Source organism: Diadema antillarum, unplaced genomic scaffold, assembly GCF_040938485.1.
Source record: "Diadema antillarum isolate AM-2024a unplaced genomic scaffold, OU_Dant_1.0 scf00000197, whole genome shotgun sequence".
NCBI lineage: Eukaryota > Metazoa > Echinodermata > Echinoidea > Diadematoida > Diadematidae > Diadema > Diadema antillarum.
Genome location: NW_027271086.1, coordinates 31,775 through 53,275, shown reverse-complemented (window position 1 = coordinate 53,275; position 21,501 = coordinate 31,775). Strand labels below are relative to the sequence as shown.

The 21,501-nt window shown below is 38.1% G+C and overlaps 1 protein-coding gene across 1 annotated transcript; it reads right to left on the bottom strand.

The window, feature by feature from the left end:
* Positions 1-1,974: 1,974 nt before the first annotated feature.
* LOC139723639 (protein HGV2-like) lies at positions 1,975-20,565 on the bottom strand. Its single transcript, XM_071634867.1, has 13 exons — positions 20,402-20,565; positions 17,883-17,996; positions 16,367-16,584; positions 13,916-13,971; positions 13,271-13,347; positions 12,319-12,483; positions 11,641-11,698; positions 10,863-10,947; positions 8,353-8,438; positions 7,133-7,261; positions 6,532-6,594; positions 5,232-5,507; positions 1,975-3,555 (listed from the first exon to the last, which is right to left on the bottom strand). Exons 1-13 carry the CDS (start codon positions 20,467-20,469, stop codon positions 3,496-3,498), a joined length of 1,455 nt encoding a protein of 484 aa, XP_071490968.1. The 5' UTR covers positions 20,470-20,565; the 3' UTR covers positions 1,975-3,495.
* Positions 20,566-21,501: the final 936 nt, after the last annotated feature.

Below are 21,501 nucleotides of genomic sequence, written 5' to 3'. Positions count from 1 at the left end.
ACCTATATTGTACATTTTGCTACAAAATGCTACTCCTTCGCCATTTCTAACCCGATTTCGATTCCGTTTGCTTTATGTGATGGCACTAGGTGAGGGCTTCAAAACTTCTACACAGAATGTTGACCTTTGCCTTCTTTGACCTTTGACCTTGATTTTTTACCTATATTGTACATTTTGCTACAAAATGCTACTCCTTCGCCATTTCTAACCCGATTTCGATTCCGTTTGCTTTATGTGATGGCACTAGGTGAGGGCTTCAAAACTTCTACACAGAATTTTGACCTTTGCCTTCTTTGACCTTTGACCTTGATTTTTTACCTATATTGTACATTTTGCTACAAAATGCTACTCCTTCGCCATTTCTAACCCGATTTCGATTCCGTTTGCTTTATGTGATGGCACTAGGTGAGGGCTTCAAAACTTCTACACAGAATGTTGACCTTTGCCTTCTTTGACCTTTGACCTTGATTTTTTACCTATATTGTACATTTTGCTACAAAATGCTACTCCTTCGCCATTTCTAACCCGATTTCGATTCCGTTTGCTTTATGTGATGGCACTAGGTGAGGGCTTCAAAACTTCTACACAGAATTTTGACCTTTGCCTTCTTTGACCTTTGACCTTGATTTTTTACCTATATTGTACATTTTGCTACAAAATGCTACTCCTTCGCCATTTCTAACCCGATTTCGATTCCGTTTGCTTTATGTGATGGCACTAGGTGAGGGCTTCAAAACTTCTACACAGAATTTTGACCTTTGCCTTCTTTGACCTTTGACCTTGATTTTTGACCTATATTGTACATTTTGCTACAAAATGCTACTCCTTCACCATTTCTAACCCGATTTCGATTCCGTTTGCTTTATGTGATGGCACTAGGTGAGGGCTTCAAAACTTTTACACAGAATTTTGACCTTTGCCTTCTTTGACCTTTGACCTTGATTTTTGACCTGTATTGTACATTGGCTACAAAATGCTATTCCTTCACCATTTCTAACCCGATTTCGATTCCGTTTGCTTTATGTGATGGCACTAGGTGAGGGCTTCAAAACTTTTACACAGAATTTTGACCTTTGACTTCTTTGACCTTTGACCTTGATTTTTGACCTATATTGCACATTTTGCTACAAAATGCTACTTCCGGCGGGGACATATATTACGCACCGCGTAATTTCTACTTTTCCTTGTTAAGAAATGTATCAAGTAGATCTTGAAAATAAACAGTACGAGTCGACAATACTACGCTTCAAAATTCGATCATCACGGCTCGGCAAAGTCGACTGTAGGTCGCCATTGTTAGATTGAGTTGGGAATCCCCCTCTCCTCCCGTAATTATTAAAATAAAAGAGAAAAATCACGGCGAGATTGCGTCCGTATAATAGAGAGATCCGGATAAAGGGAGGCCGGATAAGAGAGGTTCAACTGTATGTTGTACACTGTTTATCAGATTCATGCCCAGTCAAGTAGCTTTCATTTTATTTCATCAGTTTTTACTCAATTTCGATTCTAGGATCCCTGTGCCTTTACTGTTATACACATGTATATCACATATCTTTTAGAAGTAGGCATGGCGAAAGGTAATGTACCATCACTAAGACATGTATCTTCCCTAGAAAGTGGCTGGTGATTACGCAATGAGACACCAGTCAATTGTCTTCCTATCTGAGCGGCAGATCCAATTTGGCACATGCTTCAAATATATGTATTTTCGAGTGGTGGCATCAGACACCAAGCAAAGGAAATGAGAGAAAGCAGTGACTCCATTCTCTTAAACCTCCTTATATAGACGTCAAGACAACCAAAAAAAATCATAAAGGCTCCATCGCATATAGTGCGTCCATCACCCTTCATGTCAGATCTGTTTCATTGTTTTCTTTTGATGTGTTCTACACTTTGCACACAATCATTTTCTTAAGACTATACACTGTACAAGAAGACCCGAACGATAACTTGTTCATTCATTATCTTTACAGTTTGTATTTAATGTACAAAGAAACTACTTGACAAAAACGTGACAAAGAATATGATTTGTACACAAAGGGCAATAGATATTTTTTTCCCATTCGTATGAAGCAAATATCACTTTGAGTCAACACAATACATTTATGAGCAATACATTACTCTCATCGGTGGAAATGAAATTTGCATAATCTTGCCTTGGGCATATTAAATGACACTCTTTTTTTCACTTTCAAGACAATATCCATTTTATTTTGCAGAATCCAAGCTATTCATTGCAATGGCAAGGAAAGTAAAACAAATCACATTCTAAAATCTGGACTATTCTGTTAAGAACAGAAAAAACGAGAATCTCTTGAAAAGGTAAAGCATCACTTTATCAAACACAATATTACTGCAAATCTTTATGGTGCAGTCAGTGGAAAGCTATGCATATGTACTATAACTGACCCCTCCCCCTAAAAAAAAAAACAACTAACAAACAAACAAAAACAGAAACAAACATACATTTTCCCCTAGAAGCTTTTCAAGTAGCCTTGACTATTTTTCATGACAAAGTATGAATGATTCCTTTTGAAACAAACTGAAAAAAGTTTTGCAAAAAGTTGAATTACATGATGCTATTAAACTAGAATGTACAAAGTAATTTACAAGTGACATCTTACTATACATTCCTCTCTCCCAAAGAGAATGCACTGTTCCATAAGTGGACAATGCCTCTACAAAATAAAAAACTCAGTATGAAATGGCTTGCAATCTTCTTTTTTTTTTTCCTCCTTCTGCGTGCTTGTGCAGTATTTGCATGAAATTCTCATTTATATCAAAGAAACACGAGTGACATTCCTCTGATGGGAGCACAAACGGAACAAGAATTGGGATACTTCACAAAATCTTATTTCATGACTGCAATGCTCAGGAATTTATAGAATATCACAAATTGAGGTCACTTCTGGCCTCTCTTTCCATTACAAAAATGTCAAGGTGAACTTATTTCAACCCCAAAGTGCACTGCTGAAGACAAAGATATCCATATTCAAGCCTTATAAAGTTTGGGGGAATGTGTCAGTTTTCTCTTCTACAGAATATGTGTTCAACTACCTGTCTCTGAATTACGGAACACCAACAAACCCCTATGGGCAACTCGTCGAATCAACACTTTTTGTGTGTGTACATAAAGCACTGTTGCATCATTTGCATAAGCGGCATTCATTTGCACACTGTTCCTCCAGTGCAAAGTTTCATGGTCCAAAAGCGTGATTTGGAAGTTCACCTATGATAAAAGATGGCAATATATCCTGCACGGATCATTTGCTGGTTTATGATTTTTCTATCTTATCCCAAAGGTTCAAATACTGATGGTGAAATGAAAGTTGCTAGCAAATGCTTAAAGCGTCAGCCATTTTCTGGAGTCACACTGCCCATGCAGCACACTCCATCGCTGTTGAGTTCCAAATTCAAGACAGAGAACAAAAACTTAGGAATGTTAATGCATCTTGGGAACTCTCCAAAAGACCGAGATGACAGAATGGGGCTCTCCTAGGCCGTTTCCATGGCAGCAGCGGAGTCCTCGGTAGGAAGCTTTTTTGTTTTGATCTCCTGTATGGCAACAATGTAACAAAAGACAAAATTGACACAAAAATTAATGAATACTTACGGTCTACAACATCGTACACAAATAACATGCCAATGTTGAAATGGGTGGACAATAACTGTGCGCATCAACAGTTACATAACATCTTTTCAAATCTTATACAAGTTAACTTTTACTATGACAAACTTGAGAAAATATTTCCAGCCATGTGATAAAATGTGACTGCCTAGCTCAACTTGTTGATTAGGACTCTCTGTAATGGACCAAAATATCTCATTTGGGTTGACCGACTCACATTTTTAAAAGTTTGTCATACCTGGGAGCGTATTCTTTCCTCAACTACTGTCAAAATTTAGTGGCTTGAAACAAGCTGAGATATAATTGTAACAGTTTTTCTGGACCATTTTTTTTTTCTTTGGGTGGGGGAGGGGTGGGTGGTCCAGAGAGGTGCTGTTTACACTGGAAAATAGGACACACTTTTCCTTAACTCTCTTATTTCAGTCATCGTTTGAATTGGGTAGGATGCACTCCTCAACCTTTTTTTTAACGCAAGGCCCACTTTGGATACTGCAATTTTTTTTTGAAGCCCATACTTAGATCAAATATGAATCTTTATTAATTTTATATCTGACGAAAATCATGACCTACCATCGACCAGGGAGAGCTTCGCAGCCCAATAGTTGAGAAGGGGGGGGGGGGGGAAGGTGGGGGTTAGATGGTTCAATTTTAACAAGTTGCACATCATTTTAATGCTTAGAGCTTACTCTTAACTATGTAGAAAAGTGGAAATTCAGTTTGGCCTTCTTTTTGTGGGTTTTGAGCTGGGCAGTCAAACATGTCTGCTGTGAACAAGATATTGCTATGACCAGCTTTCAAAACCACAGTCTTGAGAAAAACAATGTAAGATACCCTCGCTCATTTTTGATGGCATTTTTTAGATTTTTTCCCTATTTCAGCACATGTTCAACAAGCACTTGAGAAAGCAGATATGTAAAGTCTCTGTTTTGATGGATTCTGCCAAAACACACTGCAAAAAGAAAAAGAAAAAATCTCTAAGTGGCATAAGATATGAGTTTGAAGTTTTGTATGGCAGCAGAGAGAAATGACAAGAAGTTGGCTCAAAATCTAGAAATTACAGAGGGAAAGCGAGAAAAATATGTCATAGGATAGCCAGAGATGATTAAGTACGTATTTCATTTATACACAGCCACTGGCAGACTGGTGTGAATATGATTGGACCAAAGCACCGACACTGATGAAAGTGAATGGAAAATGCGGATAGGTACACCATGTCATAAGATGCAAGATCCCCAATCTGAATCAACTCAGGAATAAGACATAACACATATATGAATATGAATATGATTTTCAAAGCACACCATGTCTGTGCATAAAAAACATTCACTTGACATGTCATGTAATGGACCAGATAAATGCGAAATCTCTTGATTCAGATCCTACAACAACCCTTTTTTTAAGGTACCAGTACACAAGAAGAGTCAAAAGTAACTGTACATTTGGTGCTCTGATCCTATGCTAAGAAATGCTTCAAGGGTAATCAGAAATCAAGTTCAAATGCACAGGGTAACAGATAACTAGAGATAGATCTTAAAAAGATTTATGCAATGACATTTGCGAATGCGAAGGAAAAGTCCTAGGGTGACGCTATGAGCCCCCTCACCGATGGTTTTTCCGGCGAGAGTTTCCCATCGCCATTGGTCAGGGTTTCGCCGTTGGTGTCGCCGTTCGTTTGACCGTTGCCGTTGGCGATGGCTGCATCTCCTGCGCCATTGACAGCCGCCTTCTCCTTCTCCCCGCTGCTGTCGGCCTTCGTATCCTTGGTAACGTTTTCCTCCTCCTCCTCCTGACGGCTTCTCTTCGTCTCCGCCGACGTTCCTGGCTCCGCATCACCCTCCTCCGGCTTTCTCTGTGATGGTGGTGGTGGTTTGGAACAATTCTGTCATAGGTTGTTTGTTTTTTGTTTAACCCAGGCAGTTTTTAATAAGCGTGGAGACAAATGACAAGAGACTGAATGATAAAAAATAAATGGTGATGAAGGCAAAAAAAAAAAAGAGAAAATAAAATAAAAAACAAAGCAATGACATGTCTGTTATGCAGATATGAAAGGTTATGGAAAAACAATGGAATGCATGCAACCATGTTAAAATCCTTCATACAATGATTCAGATGTTAGAAGGGGATGGGGAAGTAAAAATGACTCATATGAAGCAAAATAATAAAAAAAAAAACCACATCAACAAATCAACATGCTGAGGAAGTCATAATATGCATTAAAAAAAAAAATCAGAAATGCATAAACATAAACAAACACAGACAAAAGAAAATTACATGCAAGCACAAACAACCAATGAACTACCTGCAATCAGGTCATGTGCTATCAAGGAAATACAACTGTATCAGGTCGGATATTTCTCATCCATAGCAAAAAGAAAGGAAGAAGAAAAAAAGGGCCACACATAATATCAAAAGTAGAACACAACAACTTTTTCTAACCTTGCATTCTACACTTGCCAGAACAAAGATCTAGATTTTGGCACCACTTTCCATAGCCTTTTGACAAGGCCTTCTTGGCTGAGGAATGAGACTAACTTGCCATACCAAGCTTTGCGAGTAATGGGTGAACACAAATTCTAGTGGCACAGCCACATGGCCTCATATAACTCAGTTTTGTTTTGTTTTCCGCCACTTTGTGACATAAGCGATAATGAATTATTCATGTACTCATGAGCCAATCAGCAGTTGGTATGCTACGCTGTGTAAGAATAATTTCGCATGTTCTAATTTTGTGGGTGATCATGATGACTCAGCACTTTTACAGTTTACTGCTACTGCTACATGTCAAAAATTTCCACACCATGAAAAATTCCACTTTACAGTGACCCTTTCACAACCACCATTTCAACATACCACTGATGTTGTCCACAGAAAATTTGTCAATGGGAATGAAAGAGTTTACCTACCTTCCTTTTAACGAGATGTGAAGCATCCTGCACCTTTTCTCCGCCAGCCCTTCTCACCGCAATCTGTAGGTGACAAGGAGGTTGAATTAACAAAACAAAAACACTATTTATTAAAAATTAAATGTACATGTATTTAAAAATACATTTTTTTAATTGATCAGTCACTCAAGTGTCATGTTTTTGTAATCAAAAAAATTACGGAGATCTATTAGCGAAAGTGAAGTGTGAATTTGCGTGTGTGAGTCATGCATTTGACTGAAGTTACGTACAGTTTAACCTCTATTAACCAGCCACATCAGGACCAGCGTGCATCCAAAACCCACACACTGTACACAGAAAAGTCATTTAAAATTGCCATTTGCCGTGACACTGGTCACAGAAATCTGCTATACCTCGGCAAGTGTACCCCCAATTTTTTTTTATACAATCTCAAAATGTGTGCAAGATGTAAAAGAAAAGGGTTAAATTTCAGTGAAAAAAATTGTCGAGTTTAAAAAGATTATCACAAATAACGTTGGGGTGGGTGGTGGGAACTAGTGGCTGGAATGTAATACAGTTGCTCATCTCGAATGCACTGCCATGTATTCACGTAATTACGCACCTGTTGAATAGGCGCAGATGATGATGATGATGGAGCAAAACCCGATGAGGATGAAGTGCTGGGGCCAGCTCCATCTGAGCTCTCTCCTCCCACTGGTCCTTGAAGCTTCATCTCTTTGGCATCCTCCAACTGTGGATGAAGAATTATCAAGAAAAACAAACAAACATAGTTTATGGGTACATCGGAGCAACCCTGTTAAAAAGCAAAACATTGTACAATACAGACAAACACAGTTTTCAGGTCAATGAATGTAGCTTTGGGTGAATGATATACTTAAAAACAAAACATATTTCTGCTTTTCTCAAATGTACAGATCGTCAAACATATATAAGCAGTGAAACTTTCACAGTAATTTAATGTGCATTACATGTCATACCTTGATCTCCTTTGTCATCATATAACATATTTCATGAGTGACAGACACTTCAATCTATACATAATTACCTCCGCCAAGGAAGGATGTTATGTTTTCATCAGCATTTGTTTATCTGCGTGCAAAATAACTCAAAAAGTCATAAAGATTTGGATGAAACTTACAGGAAAGGTTGAGAATGACACGAGGAACAGATGATTAAGTTTTGGTAGTGATTCACAAATTTTTATGGATATCATGAAGGATTGTTTATATTTTGGCAGGTAGGGTCAATGAACTCGGGAGTTCAAGCTGCACATTTCAAGGTTTGCATACACGCACTGAAGTGCGTGCTTCGCTCCGGCGAGGTGCCACGCAGCTAGAAGCTGATGACGTAACAAAAGACTGCTATATTGGGAAATCTGGTGATTATCAGCATGCATACATACAGGAAATCACTGATCTCATGTGGAGAACACGATCAGTGGAGGAGATGAACTGCTTGGCGGAGGTCTGTGCTCTCAGAGTGCTTCTCCAGTTATTAAAGTAATGACTCATGCTCTTGCAGAAACACTAAATATACCCTTCTTTCTCCTAGATAAACACATGCATAGATGAAGCTACAATTGGACATCCACTATCCCTGGTTTCAAAATATGTACTGACATACTTCAAAAGAAAGAATTGGGTAAAGGCACTTGGAAAAGACAACAAACTCTCTTTATAAGTCAGAAAAGAGACACAGTACATCTGCTGAGAGAATTTTCTCTTTGTTTTTGTGCCACTTGTGCTATTGTTCCTTTTTTGAGTCAAGTCTGTAAACCAAGCCCTTGTGGTCTCTGTCACCGAGGTCTTATTTTCCTCTCACCTTGCTCACGATGTCTGGAAGAAGTTCCTTGAGTTCATCAACCTCCTTCTGGTCTTTGAAGAGGGGATCATCTTCATTGGCCTTTTCTGTGGTGGGTAAGCATGATTAACAGGCCACTTTACCGACGGATTCAAATGTACGAAATTTTCCCCTTTGAGGGCTTAATTACAAGCTACACAATTAACAAAATGCTTCTTGGATATGCCTGAGGACCTGGAATCTAGTGTGCACATATTCACTGGTACTATTTTGGACAAATCCAGGGCAAGCCCCACATGATAGCAATGGAATATGTTAATTCATACTGTGGTTTGTTTTGTTTCGTTTTGTTTTTGTTTTGTTGTTGTTGATGTTTTTTTTTTGGGGGGGGGGGGGGGGGGAGGGGGGACATTATTGCTTCCAAACATATACACTGCACTTTTACGCAAACTACTTTGCTTGTGAGTAAGGTATCAATAATTATTAGCACCATCAACATTACAATACCAGTATGTAAATAGGCACTATTGAAGATTTTTCCTCAGTTTTCACTGATTCAATTACATTCTTATCACTGCTGTATGAGATCCTCCTGTACAATCATTAATTAGATCACTTGCCATATCTTTGCATACTACAATGTTTGGGAAATTTGAGAAACATGCTACAGAATAAAAACTTTGTTGCCGTTAAGATTTATAGCTCTTATAAAAAATATTCCAATGGAAAAAAAAATAGTTAAAACAATACTGAATATGCCAAATATTTCGAGAATTTTATGAGTCGGGTGCTATTCACAAATTTAAAAACACAAGAAAATGCTCTGATCCCCTGACGTGAATGTGATGTGCACGCATGCATTTCTCCATTCATACTCCATGATCATGAAAGTAAGCGCTTATGAAATTATTCGATAAGTCCCGATTGGCGAAAAATCAGACTCACAATATGGCATACACAATAATGAGAAGTATCTACATCTGGGGTCCCGTTTACAGTGCAGGGCTGGGCCAAGCCCGGCCTCAATTGCGGTACTCTGCCCTGCAATTATATGCATTTACAGTGGGGGGCGCGGCCAAGCTTTTAATTCCAACCTACCAATATTCTGTCATAGTGGCGCTCTGCTCGTAAACAAATGATTACTAGTATTTGGGAGCGTGCCCGGGTCCCAGGTCAGAGGCACTGGTGGGGGGTGGGGGTGCTATTTGCAATGAACAAAGGGCTACTGTTTTTATACAGGGCGAACTTTAGAATATGTGACCCGCTACAACAAAATGATCCTAAAGTCGGGCGAGGTCGATTATTTGAAAATTGCATGACGCAATTTCCTAATCTTTCTGCTTTAAATTGATATATAACACGTCTTATAAAAATAATCGGCTGCGGAGATATCGATGTTTAAAAGAGAGCATGTCAAGACATCTGGGAAATCACTGTTTCGAGAAAAGCGCCCTAAAAGTTCTCCTTGCGACGCAATCACAATCAAGAGACACGCAAGTCAGTATTCACCTCCGGACAATAGAAGTTAAGCCCTAGCAACCCCCGAAATGCTCATTCAAACACAGCGTCGGCGGTCTCCTCACCGACCAATCAGTGACCAGGATGTCAGGAGAAGCGGCTAGGCATAGCGCAACCCGCCCGCATGCACCAGTCGACTGGGCAGCGTGCGAGCTTCATGCTTCGGTTAGCGGCAAGCAGCAAACTGACCAATGAGATCACTCTGGTCATTGTTAGGGGCGGAGCCTATGTGTGGCGCTCAATCCAAATGTTCGAACCAGTTTCTGCTTCGTTGAAGCGCCAAAAAAAATGGTCCAGAAAAACGCTATTTTTTGGTCTTTCCTTTCATCATTTTGCTTCAAAATTTCGACAGATGATAGAAGACATGTCAGACTCTAATAATATGTCAAATTCAGAAAATCGTAAGTTTTGAACAATTTTGATGCTCTAACTTCAAACTCGATTTTCACGGCTTCGACCGTGCGCGACTTTAGGACCATTTTGTTGTAGCGGGTCACATATTACTCTCAAAGCTGCTCTATCCGACTGGTTATTTGTTTTCTATGCACAAGAACACAAGAATATGAACGAGGACGAACGAAATGATGTAGCACAGTTATGATGATTCGATAATTTAAATTTAAACACAAGTTTGTAACTACTACCTCTCCTCGAACCGAGTTGCTAATGATGATTCCATAGCGTACATCGAAGAAATTTTGCTAAATGCGGAATGGCGATGTCATATCCTACGATGTCACGATCATTGCACTTCTCGGGTCGCAATTTGGTACTGCATTTGGCCCAGCTTGCATTTACAGTTAGAAAAGGCCAGGCCGAGCCCAGGCTGAAACCCGGGCCGAGACTAACTCCAGAGCTTGGCCAAGTATGCAGCCGTTTTCGGTACCGCATTTGGCATTGTGTCCATGTACAGTGAAAGGAAGGCCGGGCTGAGCCCAGCCTTTTCACTCACTGTAAAACCGGGTCTGGGTGCAGAACATGACATATATATCACAAAGCTTCTGGACTATTACCTTTTCCCTTTCCCTCAGCCTCCGACACCCTCTTCTCCAGGGTGGCCAGCCGTGCCTCAATCAGTTGCTTGGAGAGATTGTAGTGCTGCAGATTAAAATGAAAAATGTGATGAAAAAGTGAAACAAGTCCCAGGAGGATGGGGGTTGGGAAGGATACATTTTGTTTTTAATTTTTGTTAAAGATGCACAGGCTTATCCAGTACTGGCTTTTTCTTATCCCCCCAAAAAACAACAACAAAAAAAAAACAAACAACCAAATGAACAAACAAAACAACAACAAACAAACAAAAAACCAAAACAAACATCAACTAAAAAAAAACAGAAAGAAAGGCAAAATCTGATTCTTGCTTAATCAAAACACATGCATGTGTTGGTTTTTTTTTAAATTTATATGACAGTTTCATAGTCTCTTTTGCTGGGGGCAGCATTGGAACAACTCGACTCGATTTCAATCCACTGACTTCAAATGGGTAGCTGGTCATTTTCAGGTGAGGGGGAAAATGCTGTATGATGACAAAATCTATCTTTTTATGTTGACATCAAATACAGTCATAAACACAAACAGCAAAATAATGGGAAGATCAAATGTCATGGATTAAAGATTAGCATGAAATGACAAATTTTTCATTGCAAAAAAAACAAAAACAAAACACCTATTTTTTCTTTCCAGGCTGATGAAAATGAGGCAAGTAAGCATTTTAGCCAATGGTTTAGATATTGGAATCTATAGGGTAACAGGTGAAAAAAATGATTTGAAAGGTCAAGACTATGATCTTACCTCAATGGACCTGTCATACTTCTGAGCAAATGTGTATGCCAGGCCAAGATTATAATGTCTGCATCATATCATTAAGGATCATCTATACCGGGTACTTCATTGTGAATTCAACATATGAAGGGAAAGAGATACAGGTTTACACTTATTAAAAGTCTGTATAAAGTTTTGAAAAAGAGATGCAATGAATATAATTTGAACTGAATTTGAACAGGTGAAACTTCCAATTCTATACCTCTGTTATACTAAAAATGGAAATCCAAACTCTTCCCTTTGTCTGTTTATAGTCTATTCAATAAAATCAATATGAATGTGTTGTGGAAGCATAACTTTATATCAAATTTTCACTGCTCTATTAAACTATTTTCTCTCTCTAATCCTTCCAAAATTCATGTACAAAATTTCCAAATCACTACCAAAATTTAATCATCTGTTCTTTGTGCCTTTATCAACTTTTCCTGCAAGTTTCATCCAAATCCATTCACAACTTTTTGAGTTATTTTGCTAAGAGACAGACAGACAAACAAACCAACGTTGGCAAAAACATAACCTCCTTGGCGGGGGAAATTATAATGAAAAAGGCACTCCAACAAACACATACATCAAAATTATAATATAGAGGCACAGGACCAAACCACTGAGATGTTGTTGCATTAAAGACTTGATGGTTATAAAGGATACGTTCCAGCCAGCAGCCTACTCTCCGGATCCAGGTACTTCTTCTGGATCTCCAGGCAGCTGGTGAAGTCGACGATGCTCTGCACGTACTGCTCCGTCTCCAGGCCCAGCTCGCCCAGCTTGAGGTGGATCTGGGAAACCTTGAGTTGAAACTCCTCTGATTCGTTCCTTGTTGATGCAGCAGGAAAATGAATAAGAAAATACAGTGGACCCCCGTTATAACAAAGTCCTCGGAACCAGTAGTTCTTTGTCGTTATATCAAAATTTCATTATATCCGAACAAATAAACAATAAAAATACATAAAGTGGAAAATGTTGTGGCCTGAATTTTTACTTTGTTGTAACTGGAATTTCGTTATAACCGTGTTCATCATAACGGGAGTACACTGCAGTAATGATGATGATGATCACAGTCACTTTCAGAAGACAACTTCCAAATAAGCCAGTTTGGGGTTCCACTTTGGGCATAAACAGAAAAAGGTCATTATTCCTATTTTGTACCAACAGGGCATATTGGTTTTTTCAATTCAATGAGATCAGCATCTGTGATGTAATGATTATTCAAGTAATCCTTCTAAATGGTGTTTGCCAGCATATCCACCCGACAGAAAAAGTGATACATGCGTATTTGGCGATATCAATTAGAAAAGATTTATGCATTCCCTGCAAAATTATGAAATGGATGCTTTCGCAAGTGCTAATAATTTGACCATTCTGGTCACTTGACCATTTTGGTCACTTGGACTATGCAAGTTCATCCTTCATTTGAACACGACTGATGAATTCTATAAATTGTTTCAGTATGTATGTCAGGCAAGCTTATGCATTTTGCTGCTTTGAGGAAAAAAGTAAGGCCATTTGCACCAATGTGCACATGAACTAAGTCTGAACTGGCTTCCTGTCACAGTATGTCTGCTCTGGCCATGTGTAGCAACAGCTGATCAGGACAACCTACCTGCTCAAGATTACTCTGGCTAGTTCCAACATCTCCCAAGCCAGCTGAAAGTTTGGAATGTCGTCAGCATCTTCTTTCTGATAAATAAAATTACAAAGAAGACCATCAATGATGCATCAACAATCACGTCACAGAAAGTAAAAACTGAAAACAAAAATCACCAATGTGTAACAACAGCATAATGTATTATGAAAATTTAGATCATTTCATAATATACAAATTACAGCCTCAAAACATTTTAAACCAAGACCATCAAAGTTCAACATTTCTGTGAAAATTGAATGAAAAATTGACAAAGCATACATCATAGTACTAGTATTATAACCAGAAGTTGGAAGCTGATGAAAAAAGAAGGAAAAACAAGTCATCGGCAAACACGTGAACTACAATAAAGATACATTTGTACTTTGCTTGGCATACAGTTACCAGTTGCCTACATTTAAGTTTCTAATAGCAAGATACATTTTGTGTACAACTGTAACTTCCTCATTTGAGGTGAATAGGCATACAGCTAACCCAGTCTTTTCATTCATCAATGTCTCATACAGTTTAGTGCATGATACATCCCTTCGTTAAAAGCAATAAATCTCGAGTGTGAAACCAACTGAAATTCTGGGAGTTTTGGATTCCACACCAGCATCTCACCTGATCAGACTTTTCTCCTCCTTCTGTTGTATCAGGCTCAGCATCCTCATCATCATCTGAAATGAAAGATCAGGTCCGATTATTTTACACAGGTGGCCCATGGAGGACTAGAATCTTAGGTTTAATTCCTTGCCTGGCAAGAAGGGGAATATTCTCATGCAATCTATTGCTGAAGCCATGGGGATCATAGCATAATCAGTCTCTAAAACAGAGTATGCACATGAAGTCTTTACAGCCGAAGATCCAAGTATCCCCCTCCCGATATACACCTCGTGTTAACACTAAATGTTTTGTATCAAAAGTACTGTACAAAGGTGAGCTTTCTCAAAAATCTTGCAGTAATTAGTCATGGTTTAACATTTCTTCATCATCAAAGTCCAATGCATGAAGATTGAACTTCATCTTTGCAGTTTATATTGCTTTGGAACAAATCTATACAAACACACCATTCCCCCCCCCCCCCCCCAGGATATTGCAATTACTTTTCAGGATATATTGTTATTACCACAGTAGTTGCAAGAGTTGCAACATTCTCTTCCAGCTGGTACTCTGAATTAGAGAGCAAAATTACTGGGAGTTGCATGTAGCTAAGTTATGTAACATCTATGCATTTGCATTTAAAATAAAATCGACACCGACACATGCAACAGAAAGCAGCATTTTCCATACAGAGACAAGTGATTAGTAAACAACTCAAACTGAAAGCAAAAATCCATCATGTCAAGACTTTGCTTTCTTCTCATGAGAGATTAGTGAATATAATAACAACTTGAAGACATATAAATTGCATGTTTGAGTTGCACCCTCCTTATCTGCATATTGCCAGCTATGTATTGATCTGGAGGTCAATGAAAAAGAAAGGCTGTTTAGGGTTCCCCTGGCTAAATGGCAGTCAATCTGCAGTCATTTGGTGGAACAGTAAAGGAAATAGTTTTTGCATTGCAAAATAGTGAGATCATAAATAAGCACCTCTCATTTTCTCATACTTTAATTAATCGATCTATCACAAGAGTGTTCATGAAAAAAAAAAAAAAAAAACGTGGAAAACAACTAGCTGTTGTTTCCTTTGAGAAAATTCATGTAAAAAGAAATCAGCATTTGAATGAGCACAAAATATAGGTTAGATGGATTCACAATTTCACAATATCAAAAATGGCATGCATCTGCGTGAAGCTTTAAAAGGGTTAGTGTACATTTAATATCAAATTAATGATCGTATGATGGCATAATCAATTATTGTAAACACGAACACATCCACAGCCACAGGAAAAAAAAAAATCAAAACATTGCTCAAACAGGAAATTAAGACTTGAATTGCTTGGATGTTACTGACATTTTCACAAAACAGCTGATGAAATGCAAGACAAAAATACACCTTGAGTGCTCCATTAACATCGATATGGGGATTGAAGAGTGTATACCTTTCTTTTCTTTTTTGGCATCATCTGCTTTCTCATCAGTCTTTGCTGCACTGGTTTCAGCATCACCCTTTTTACCCTTTGCCTCCCCCTCTTCAGCCTTTGCCTCCCCTTTCTCTTCCCCCTTCTTATCTTTACCATCAACTTCCTTTTTCATATCACCCTCTACAGCAGGTGCTTTCTCACTGTCATTTGGAATATCTTTTTTCTTCTTCTCATCACTTTTTGCTGCATCTTTCTCCTCTTTTCCTTTTGCTTCATCTTCCTTCTCTTCGCTCTTGTCTCCATTTTCTGTTTCTTCTCCAGTCTTCTCCTTATTTTCAGTCCCCTGTTTTAAATCTTCCTTTTTCAAATCTTCCTTTTCCGATTCATCCTTATCATCCCCACCTTCATCTGTCTCCATCTTCTCTTCGTTCTCCCCATCCCCCTCCCCCTTTTCCTTTTCCTTTTCCTCCTCCTCCTCCCCTCCCTTCTCTTTCTCGGATTCTTCCTTTTCGCAGGTTGCCTCAAGTGCTTCTTGCACCTGTTGGATTACTTCTTCTCTTTCTTTGGCTAAGACAAAAAGGGCGACAATGAATGGAAAGAAATGCGCATATAAATGTTTCCATAATACATATAGATAAATTTTGCTTTTGTTTTGATGGCTGACGGTCACTGGCCCTGAAACAAACTTTTGTAGAGGTTGCATTTTTAAAAGACATGAAAAGGGTTGCCTAAATTTTTCTACCATGGCAATATAAAGATGACCCTTCCCCCACCCCCAGCACAATCATCACCACCACTTGCCCCTGTAGCAGTAGAAAACTGTCCAATACATCTACATTAATTGGTAGGTGACCTTTACGGCTCACTTCCCAACTGGTTAGTTTTGGTTGAACAGATTCCAGAATAAGTAATGTAAGAGTTGCTATTTTTGAGGGTTGTGGATTGATCCCCTTGTAATGTTCATCGTTTAACACAGGATGAATGTTTTATCACATAATGGACACTTCGTTTAGTTGCCCTATTTAATTCTAAGTACACAATACTTTACCTTCTAGACCGTCTGCACTCTCTATGTTGCTTGTGCTGGGTTTCTCCTTCCCAGTGTTCTCATCATCATCGGAGTCAGAGTCTGCAGATTCGTTCGGGACCCCCTGCAGAGCATTACCAAGGACGCCATTCTCCATACTGGCCAGCTCCAAGAGGGCACAGCCATATCGGAAGTACGCCTCCCCACACTCATCCGCCATTTCGCCATACTTGGCAGCTCTGTGTCATGTGGGCAGAAAGAACAAGGGACATGTTGTTTACTTCTGGCAGAATGATAAGTCCCCTTCCCCGAGTAGGTCATACACTATATACATCAAAGTTTAGCAGATATTGCAATGTCATTGTGAAATCCCAGGTAATATGCAACTGCTCTGACTTCTGTATCTAAATATCATATTTCACTGTACAGAAATAACATCAGATCATATCAAATCAAACTATGTAATGTCAAGTAAAAATATCTTCTAAACAAGTGCATAATTTACTCTTTTCTTCTTTTACACAATGTCCTGGAAAGCCAATGATACAATTTCAGTGAATGATAACATCATTGAAATTAAACCTTCATCTGTGCGACAGCAGGGGAAGTTTTATCAAACTTTTTCATATTCATGTGTATTTTTTTTGAAGGTAGAGTATACATTCGCTTGACATATAATTGCCATATATGTGAAGGTAAATAATATAATTCAAGCCATCTGGAGGAGCTAGTATCATATTACTGAAGTTCCTTTCACATTTTCTTGGTGTAGCTCTGCCACTGTGACATTACATGACAATAGAGTTTTGACCTACAAAGGTTAGAAAGTGCAAGTTCAACACAGATCAAGCCACCCACAACGTGACCATGATGCTGTCCAACATTCGACCTCCTGCTACATGAAGAAATGTATGGTTTCGCGTGGGGCCAAATTTTGGCACAGAAGGTTGAACATTGGTGCAGGTTTTTTACTGATATTTCAAAAACTCCTACATGTAACTTGAGAGTTGGCAGTCAGGGGAAGTTTTATCAAACTTTTTCATATTCATGTGTATTTTTTTTGAAGGTAGAGTATACATTCGCTTGACATATAATTGCCATATATGTGAAGGTAAATAATATAATTCAAGCCATCTGGAGGAGCTAGTATCATATTACTGAAGTTCCTTTCACATTTTCTTGGTGTAGCTCTGCCACTGTGACATTACATGACAATAGAGTTTTGACCTACAAAGGTTAGAAAGTGCAAGTTCAACACAGATCAAGCCACCCACAACGTGACCATGATGCTGTCCAACATTCGACCTCCTGCTACATGAAGAAATGTATGGTTTCGCGTGGGGCCAAATTTTGGCACAGAAGGTTGAACATTGGTGCAGGTTTTTTACTGATATTTCAAAAACTCCTACATGTAACTTGAGAGTTGGCAGTCAGATTTTCATCAAACTTTTACTAAAATGTTTTGCCGTTTGCCAAAATCCACACATGCCTATGCAAGAAACTTCCCTTTAAATTCTTGCATTGGCTTCAAACTCACAACAACTCGCAAGCTTCCTGCAAGCACTGGACGGCAGCTGGTGGATCCCCAACAACAAGATTCCTTTTTCCTTGGCCTAAAAGATCCAGGGCCTCAGCATCAATGTCTTGGGCTCTGCAAAAAGAAAAAGAAAAAAGGAAGATACATTGTATGATTATGATTAATGAGTTTAAATGCTGACAGAAAAACATTTCTGAACATCTCAGAGAATGATTTATGAAAGAGATAGTAATTTTAATTCTAATAATAATAGGGACAGGGTTACTGTGCATAAAATTGAAATGACACTAATTCAAATTAATGCATAAATACAAAACTATGTTTGATGTGTGAGTGACATGAAATCTATAAAACAAACAAACAACCAAAACAAAAACAAACAATGCTCTACAAATGATATGCAATTTAAAAATTGATATTGGACACCTCACTTAAAGGGATGTTATAGTTGTTGTGAAGGGGCTTTAGGTTTCCAACTTTTTTTTGTGAGATAATGAGAAACCTCTTACGAAATATGAAAGAGCAATGTAATTCTGAGTGATTCAAAGTTTATTTGATGTAATTTGGTTTTGAAATGGTGGAGATATCCAATAAGCAAGGGGATCCTCATAAATGTGGGACCAACCTTTCATCAGTATCGCCTTGTCTCTTAATTTAAATTGTTTTTGGATATCTCAAATAAACTTTGAATTCCTCTTGGAATTGTATGCTTTGCAACATTTCATAAGTGGTGTTGGAGTATCTCACAAAAAGTTAAAAGCTTAATCCTTATCTCAGTCAATTGATACTACAAGTGTATACCATCTCTTTAAGAACTGCAAGTCTACACCAATTTTAATTTGGCTGTAATGAATATATATTCGTTGTGTTGCAATAGCCTAGCAAAGATACCCCCCTCCCCATTAAAATAAGTCTATTCTTTTTTTTAACCAAATTAATGAGAAAACTTAGGAGTTTATGACATCACTCGGCTCATTTCCATGTGGCAGCACTAGTATTGGAGTCAAGGTCTAGAAATTATGTTGTACTAAATTGTAGTGAATGCACTCTTATTCGGAGGAGGCATATGAGATTCATGGATTGAGAAACTGTCAGATTCCATCATTCTCCTGTCTTTTATTTTCATGCAGTAAGTGTTACATGATATGAAACTTTGCTATTCTGTAATTATGCAACAAACTACACGTAGGTCTGATTTTACAGGACTTTTTCATTGTGAGTCAACTCTAATGTACACTGTAGTGGAAAATTGCACTTTGACCCCTGAACTGCTTTTCAGTTTTCTGGCTCTCTGAACGACACTTTGTGTCTTTTTGTTAATGTTTTGAAGTGAAAACCCATGTTATTTCACTCAAACACATTTAACTTGATCAATAAAGGAATGCAGAAAAATATGTTTCATCATAAAACTAAAATTTTACAGCTACTTTAGCACTTAGTACAAATCAAATGATGTCAAAATATGAACTTTTGCACAAGTACAGGTATCAAAGAAAAATCAACATATGGGACTACAGACATTGTAGACATGATTCCTAACTAGTCTAGTCTATGGCATATGCAAATATCTCAGCAGTGAAAAGAGATAAATACTATACAAATTCTTTATTGGTGTACTCCAAAGATACTAATCTACAAAATTAATATCAGCACTGTTACTAACCCTGGCGCGGGGCGCTGCGTGCTGTGATACATGTTGGGGTCGCTGGTGCGGTTACACAGTTACTAACTACAATGTACAGTGTTGGTTTTAGTGTTAAATTAGTTTAAAATTTACATAGAAAATTTACAGAATCCAAACCATGGATCAAGTAAAATTTGAAAATTTTATAAATTCTGCATATTTTTTCAAACAAAATTTATGCCAAACACAAATTTTCAATGTGAAAATTTGTGTTTGTCTATTGAATTGTATTGGCATTTTAAGCCTCGAGCTAGTGTATTTTACATGTACCGGTATAAAAATGTCAGAACCCCCATTGAATTTATTGAAGCCGCCTTTTATCAAAAGGAAATTCAGTCACAATTCAGTCTATCCTCTCAAATTCAAAAAAGTTGTGTCCAGACTCTAGACCAACATGACATAAAGGATTAAAAAGACTTCAAGTAGAAATCATTATTCTTTATGGAGTCTAGACTGGAGTCTACAATTTCTACAAGAAAACAAAAAAGCGAGGCCCCAAAACTTAACGTTAAACGTTAAAGAAACACTCTGAAAAAAAATATATATATATATATCCTCCTCAGGCTCAGCAGATAGAGTACGTATATAATGTAGCAGCTCACAAAATTTATCATATTTATTAACTTAGATAAAAATAAATTTTAACTGTTACTTACACAGTGTTAGTTAGGAAAGTGTAACATTAGAACTCGAGAACAATCAACAAATCTGACAATGACAAATAGCAACATATAACTTTCTCTGGTACCTGTAACCTACATGTACATCTTCACAAGCCATGTCATGAGATGTGGTGGTGTGGTGAAATGAAATGCGGACTTCTTAGAAATCTTACCCATTCTCCTCAGGCTCGGCTGTCGCAGAGCTGGAACCAGCTTGTTGCTCTTTTTCCTCGGTAAGCATCTTCCAAAACTTGATGGTTCGAATCAATCAAACATCCAGGTTAGTTGTAATAGTGAAGATCTGAATTTCTACGGTAAATCTCAAATCAAAGAACACCTCTAGGCTCTAGTGACACATGTCCCGACTTTCCCGGTCCAGTCAGTGCCAAAGCAGAAACTCTAACTTACTGACACTCGTGTTAGAAGCTCCAGTTATTATTTCTGTTTGCACTGTGCATGTGTGTCGGCACTGATGGTAGCGAGAGGAACAGCGTGTATGTGATGTGACGATGCCCCTAAAGAAGAATAGGTTGCAAATCGAAAGAAATTGTAACCAAAATTGAACGTAATTTAAGCCAAACTTAAACCGTTCAGCTCTGCTGCAACACGTTCCACAACTTAATGCAACAGCTAATGCATGTATGAAGTGCATTCAATGCAATAGCTCACACATGCACAGTATAGTAGACGGCGACAAAAGATCCAGCAGTGCACAAAACCAATTTGAATGTTATGCATGCTATTCCGACGTTCATTCATTCGTGCAGTGTGTATTGCAATGTACAACATCTCACGTACACCATTTCGCGCGCTATCCTCCGAATAGCGCGCCGGCTGTTCCATGTAAGATTTATACAGCGAAAAATGCACAATGAGACCATAATTGCATTATCACATCAGTGATAGATAAGAACATTCCCTTTTGGTTGTGGCTATAGGAATTTTTGTAAAGAAATTTGCTATTCTACTTCTTCTTAAAATATTCTATCGCTCTCTATATGACAAAGAGGGGCTCAATTCGAACAACAATCTAAGAAAATTCAGTAAACGTAATTGCCATTTTCATATAAATATTCATGCAAAAAATGCATATTCATTGGGTGCGCTACATTGGTGTATTGAAAAACATTACGTGTCTTAGTTATATCTGAGGAGATTTAAAAATCAATGAATATAGTAAATAATGGTAAATGTATTATTTAATTGCTTATTTGATCCGACTGATAAAAAAATGAATTTTCTTGCGTAGACATTTCAGCACTCTACACTCATA